The sequence below is a fragment of the Ornithodoros turicata genome, chromosome 5, assembly GCF_037126465.1.
Source record: "Ornithodoros turicata isolate Travis chromosome 5, ASM3712646v1, whole genome shotgun sequence".
Classification (NCBI taxonomy): Eukaryota; Metazoa; Arthropoda; class Arachnida; order Ixodida; family Argasidae; genus Ornithodoros; species Ornithodoros turicata.
Genome location: NC_088205.1, coordinates 53,230,156 through 53,237,199, shown reverse-complemented (window position 1 = coordinate 53,237,199; position 7,044 = coordinate 53,230,156). Strand labels below are relative to the sequence as shown.

The 7,044-nt window shown below is 45.2% G+C and overlaps 1 protein-coding gene across 1 annotated transcript; it reads left to right on the top strand.

Annotated features, from left to right (window-relative positions):
• Positions 1-5,561: 5,561 nt before the first annotated feature.
• On the top strand, positions 5,562-6,695 carry LOC135395848 (uncharacterized). The gene has a single exon (XM_064626936.1). It carries the CDS (start codon positions 5,562-5,564, stop codon positions 6,693-6,695), a length of 1,134 nt encoding a protein of 377 aa, XP_064483006.1.
• Positions 6,696-7,044: the final 349 nt, after the last annotated feature.

The window sequence follows — 7,044 nt, the reverse complement described above, 5'->3', positions numbered from 1 at the left end:
ACACAAGATTTCGGAGCACACAGTAAATGGTACTCCATGTTCCTTAGCCATTTTTACTACATGAAGTGCCAGGGAAAAATCAAAGGGGTTGGGACGCTTTCATAGACGTTGTTTGTTACATCATGGGTACATCATGCATTGCGCTCCATAATGCTGATCAATCTTTTTTTTTTTTCATGTGTCATACTTTGCGAGATAAAAGCTCTCGAACAGATGCCTGACTAACGCACGAATGTCAAGGACCTCAGAGATACAGCCAATTCCACTGATAGCCCCAAGGTCTGTGACGTCAGAGCTGCTTGAGTTTTGCTATTCAAGGTGTCCATTTTCTACGCTCTATTCCAACCTTGATTTGTAAAACACACATTGGTACGAAGAAGCTTTTATGTTCATGTGGGATGGTGGTGTTGCAACCCCTTTCACTGGTTTGTGGGGAATGACCTCATTCTGCACCTAAGACTTACCACAGAACACCTCAACTGACACCTCTATTCTGTCCATCTTGCAGTGTACTTGTTTACCTGTTGCGAGGGATTATGGGGGAGTCAGATAGTTTTATGATCCCTGTGTATTCAATAAAATTACGGTCTATTCAATGTTACGTGAAAAATTACAGTATCTGTGGAATGTGTGGAGATGTGCATTGACTCAAGAAGTAACTCGCCTCCTGAAACCAGCATGCAGATACAGATGTAATACTGGTGTAGATGACATATGGAAGCAACTCATCTTCATTTCTTTTCTTTTTGTGTGTGTGTGTGTGGTTGATTAATGTGATGGCTCATGGCTGCACTGCACTAATAGACCAGCCGAAATAAGGTGCAAGATATCCCTGATAATTACACTTGCACGGTGTCCTTGTACTGTGCAGTGTATTTTTTTGTTTTCGTTTATTCTTTCCTTCCTTTCTTTTTCTGTTCAGCTCTCATAAGCCACGTATGCCCTCATGTAAGTATCCTGTTCTTGTATCTGGTGCTTGCTCTCTCGACAGCGTAAAATTTCGGCAAATACGTTCATCGCGAATTTACACTAAGGTTGTCATTCAAGCCCAGTTCTTACGTACGTACCTGCAGTGTGTATACGATAACATGGCGTTGCCAAACACAACTCGTTCACCCGGTATAATGCCAAGAAATGTGATTACTGCTCCTGTAACGTCAAACGCCAGGTATTCGAGAGTGAGAAAGATATGCGCAAGTGATGCAGCAGTGGTGAGCCGTAACTATAAGAGAGTGAAGTCTTCAATTAAGCGATTAAATGACTTACTTTATCAAAGACACCTACAATGCGAATAAAAATATATTTCGTATTAGGCGTAGCACAATTCCGTTGACGATATACGTGACGTTCATTGCGTTCTTAGCCAGTTTGCCGCTGGCCGGAACGCGACAGCATAATTGCACGAATTCTAACTGCACAAATGGTATCAACAGCGTGTTTTGGCATTGGCAGATCATCCCAAATATAAAAAATCGATGCGATCAAGAAGCCTACGTCATCGAGCAGACGCTCCCTGCCATCATCGCTTGTTTACATTCCCGTATGCTCCGTAGAGAGGGAAGGAAGTCTTGAAGAACACTGATATCACTTACGTCGGCGATATAGACCGCGTGAACAGCTGCCGTCACAAAAATGGCGGCCCCCATGTCTGTTTCGAAATGGTTAATTTACGATTATTTAAAATATGGGGCTGTTTTGTGGAAATGAAGGGTGGTTTCAGATACAGTTCGATATGGGCTTCCAGAATATTGTTACAGTTTCAAGAAGTCAGGGTATCTCCGTAACTGACCATTAATGGACAGCCTGCAACCCGCATCAAGCAGCTGCCACTATATTCGAAGACAGAGATTGACCTGTAGGTATGACATGTTTGTGTGCTATTTATGTTTTGATTGTGCACAACAATGCAGCTTTGCATAATAAAATTTATGTACTTCAAATACGCAAAAAAGATTTCTGCGTAACTGACAGGCATACTGTACCCAGTAATATTACGGCTGCACCAGTGCTAACATATGATTCATTTTTATTGAACACATTGCTTATATTTATTTACAATTCAGTGTATAACACATTTAGTGCACAGGCAATCAGCCTTGATTTACATTTTTTGAATAACTAGTTGAAGTGTAAAACTATTGACAGGTAATAACGGTTACCCGCTCCAGCCCTGGCTCATGGCACCTGTCCGTTTGCCCTCAACACGTTAAGAACAAAGCTACAACACTGCACACAGCAGGACCCATGTGTGTATTGAGCACTACTTTGGGGTACTGAAGACGCGCTTCCCGTGCCTACAGAGGTACCGCCAGTGTTGCAAGATAATCAATGCCTCTGCCGTCCTCCATAACATGGCTCTGTGTGCAAGACTCTTGAGCCTCTGGATGATACTGGTGAGGGTGATGAGGCAAGGGAGGAAATGGTGGAAGGCGGTGCCACCGGAGAGACTGAGGAGGAGAGAACAGAAGACGTTAAACCTGACCCTGTGTTTGTGAGAAACTGTGCATCACAACTGAGCCAAGCCAACTTATCAGACAGTGTTTCAGACGTACAAAACAGATGACTCACCTCAGACGCTCACAGAAGAGAGCAGCTGTAAACAACATACAGTGTTACTACGTAGAGACCTTGTTAATTTTTCATTCTTCCACAAGGGACATTGTAAAAGTGCATCTGAGCGTTGTTAATATGAATATCCCGAATTATGGAAGATGTTACTGAGGTTTAAACATTTTTGGTCCATTGATAACTCGTTAACTTGCGGTTCTAATAATGTAGAGTAGAACAGTGAACAAACCCCACGTGGTTAATGTGTATTCGTAATTATTATGGACGATATCTGCATGGAGGGTAGCATGTCTCTCCCCACATTCATCACGAGAACTTCTTAAAGTAGGACAGTCCAAGTGCTGTCTTGTACAAACGAAAAGCTATGGCTTTTCATTCACGTGGTTCCGTTTCTCATAAGGATTCCGAGAGAAAGAGACTGTACCATAACAGGCTTGCTTTATCCGTAATGTCAATATTGAAATGCCCCATTGTTTTCTGTAATTTCCTTAGCACATAATATAGGGGCCATTCCCTTTATAGACAATTTTTTTGTCGGGGACAAAGGTGTCCATATTAACCGGGCAAGAACTCCCAACAATAATTTCCTTACATGTTTAGCATTGTACAGCAGTGTCGCCCTAGTATTACCCAAAAAAGTGTATGTATGTTTGTGACAACAGAAATGTGCAGACCAGTCAGTGCATGTGTTTGTGTCTGTCTTTTTAGATCCCCTGCACTGGGGTTTTAACGCTTTTAATCATCATTCCAGAAATGTACTGTTAAGTGAAAAAGCCATGACCCTCAAAGTAAATAAATCCTAGCTCTGTTGTCTATCACTGTCCTTTACGTGTGTCCTTGCATGCGTTTTTTGTATTGTCTTTTGCTCATTTGTCACTTATTTGATAAACCTCCTTTCCTTCAGCTTCCCAACTCCTCGGTTCCACGATGACCGGCCGAGGTGGAGGGAACCGACTCTGTCTCGTTCTGAAAACGTGCAATTGATATAAACATTGTGAGGTGTGCTGCATTCACTCATTATTTATCTTTTCCACTTGTTTCATATTCATGTTGGGCTAGGACCGCTGTATATTACTTACGACTGAGACGGGCAACATCACTTCCATGAGGCCGGTCTCGATGGATATCTCCACCGCTCCTGGTACGCCGACCGTCGTGTCCCAGCCTACATGGGCCATGACACGCCGGTCGAGCCCAGACAGGCGCGATGAGTTGTTCACCGCGGCCGGCCTCATATTTTGTTAGTACCTATTTAATTTCGCGGTCGCCCGAACCCCTTTCTTCCAGTATATTCTTCCACGATGGCCGCCAGGAGTGACAGACCGAGGATTCAAAGGAAGTATCCCCTTTATGCACCTACTATTGCTGTCCTTGGCGATTCCCAAACTAAATACCTTTACCATCATTTCGATCCCAGGTCTCGATCGGCGCCCACGATGTTCGTGTCCCGTAGCGGAGGGCGGATCCTAGACTTCATCGAGGAGGTGGACCTGCTGCCTGCCAGTGTACGTGTCGTGGTCCTACACTGTGGGACCAACGACATGCCGCTGTCAGACCCCAGATTGGCCATGTCCCACTACCGACAGCTACTTGAGAGGATCCGCTCCCGCGGAGGCATCGAACTGGCCGTTTGTACCCTCGTGCTCCCTCGATCCCATAACCGACGCCGACCTTTTGTTGACAGGCGCAGGGAGTACCAGTGCAACCCACGTGCCTTCAGCTTCAATCGACTACTCGTGAAACTCTGCCAACAGTCACGCGACCTGTGCTACCTGGACCACGGATTCCATCGACGACACCCGAGCCAAATCCTCGCGGCGGACGGCCTCCACCCGAGCTTCGAGGGAGTGACGACTATCTGCCGCCATCTCCAGGACTTGGTACCTCGCCTGCTCCGACACCTGCCGCAGCGCCGTGCCCACGTTCCCGTGTTCCCCGATCCCGCGTGGCCCACACTGCAAGAAGCAGCTTCCTTATATCAACGACGCCCTCAACGCATGCCGAGCCGCCAGCACCAGGATTGACTGACCGACGGTGAGAGTACTTCTTCTGACCTTAGTACCGAGCCATCTCCTAGTGCCAGGGCGTTCTTTAGACTAAGAGAGATCAGTGATAAATGCGTGCGATACAAATCTCATCGCGATGCTATGCAACTCTATAAATCGGAGAACAAAATTCCCAAAGGGCTGGTGATCAATCTTAAACCAACTTTTCCCCTCAATGACCAACTTAAGGAGAAGTGGAACAGTATTCTACATAGTACTTCCTCTACATTAATTGATATCTTGATATCCCACTGCGAAGAAGTAAATGAGGAGCTTGCACGCGAAGCGCAGGTCATTAACGAAACAGTTATCTTATCAGATAGTCACCGTTCTGAATTGTCACAATTCACCAGAAAAAAAGAAAACAACATCCTGACAACCAAACGTAAAAAACTAACCACAGACAATATTGATCCTAATCTCTTAACGGAATGTGACACAGAGTCTCGGTCTCCCAGTGCAAGGGCTTTACCCCATTGTTCCCAAGACAATTGTACAGACCCCCCAGCTCGCGCAAGCTCACTCGTCCCATCTCATAATGTAGTTAACCTATCGTCCCACTCACTTACCGAATCGGAGCTCTCCCTCCTTAACCGTGGTCTCTCGTTCTGTCACAACACCAGTTACGTAAACGAATATCAACTTCATTTGGATTTGGACAACTTCGCTCGGCGTATGCGTCTTAAAGAATATTTTCATGAAAAGCCCGGTCACAATGCTAACCCCTTCAGACAACCGTCTCAATTTATCCCAGAACCCAACCGCGACAGAGCTCTCGATATGTACATAAAAGCTGTCCAGAAAGATATCATTACCGCATACAACGCGTCTTCTAGCCGCAGTCCCAAGTCAAATTTGACCCCAGTAGAACAACAGAGTCTTTCTGAACTCAAGCATTGTAAGGAAATTGTTATCAAAAGAGCAGATAAGGGTGGCGCAATTGTTGTAATGAATAGGCAAGATTATATTAACGAGGGTCTGCGACAATTGAGTTGCACTTCGTTTTATGAAAATCTGGACGCCGACCCCACGGAACGAATTGTTGCGAGCATCACGAAAGAACTAAAAGCCCTAAAAAGTAAGAAAGAGATCGACGCGACGCTCTACGAATACCTTCTTCCCCGAAATTCCACACCGGGCAGGTTCTACATGCTGCCAAAGATTCATAAAGAAGGAAACCCTGGCAGGCCAATTGTGTCTTGCAATGGTACAGCCACAGAAAAGATATCCAGCTTTGTAGATCACGTCCTCAAGGACATACCCCCACAACTACCGTCCTACATCAAGGACACTAACCATTTCCTTCAAATACTAAATCAGTGCCAGCCCCCCACATCAAGTTTCCTAGTTACATTAGATGTCTCGTCCCTCTACACTAATATTCTCCACGATGACGGCATTATTGCAGTTGAGACAGCTTTTTCTAGATACGCCGGACACAGTCCTATCGACCCACTTGCCCTGTCCAAGCTAGTAAACCTAATCCTTAAAAACAATAACTTCGAATTTGACAGTCAGCACTACCTCCAAATCAGCGGCACGGCTATGGGCACTAAAATGGCGCCTACTTATGCAAATATATTCATGGGAACTTTGGAAGAAAAATTTCTGGAAGGACGTGAGCGAAAGCCGGCACTTTACAAACGCTACCTGGATGATATATTTATGATCTGGCCACATTCAGAAAGGGACCTCATAGAATTCATAAATGATCTCAACCAATTTCATCCCACTATTAAGTTCACCCACACGTATTCAACTGCAACTGTTAACTTCCTAGATGTTCAGGTAAGACTACAAGACGGAGTTCTAAGCACCGACCTATTCCGGAAGCCCACTGACTCCCAACAGTATTTGTCCTTTCACAGCTGTCACCCACGGCATACAAAGCTTGCCATCCCTTACAGCCAAGCCCTTCGGTACAGGAAAATCTGCTCGAACGATGACGATCTTGACAGGAATCTAAATCAGTTGCAACAAACATTCGTTGACCGCCATTTTCCACCGAACCTTGTGAAAGACGCTCTCAACAGGGCCCGCAAAAATAGAGCGCCAGTCACTATTCGGTACCCGAAAAAATAGCACAAAAGAGGACGCTATCAACCTGATCGTAACATTTGCTGGAAATATCCCAAACATTAAGGGTATACTGAATCGACACTATAGCATACTTCAGCAATCCGAGCGCACAAAGGAAATTTTTCCGCAGGCACCTCGTGTCACCTACAGGCGCGCACGCAATCTGCTAGATAGCTTAGTTCATTCTAAAATCAACGAACCAAATGATTCACCAATGGGTTGTCACCCATGTGAAGGCCGCAGATGTCAAATATGCAAATCAATGCAAAACACCACCATAGCCGAAAGTACTAGTTCTCACTTCAGAGTGACAATTAGAGCAAACCTAGACTGTAATTCGTCCAACGTTATC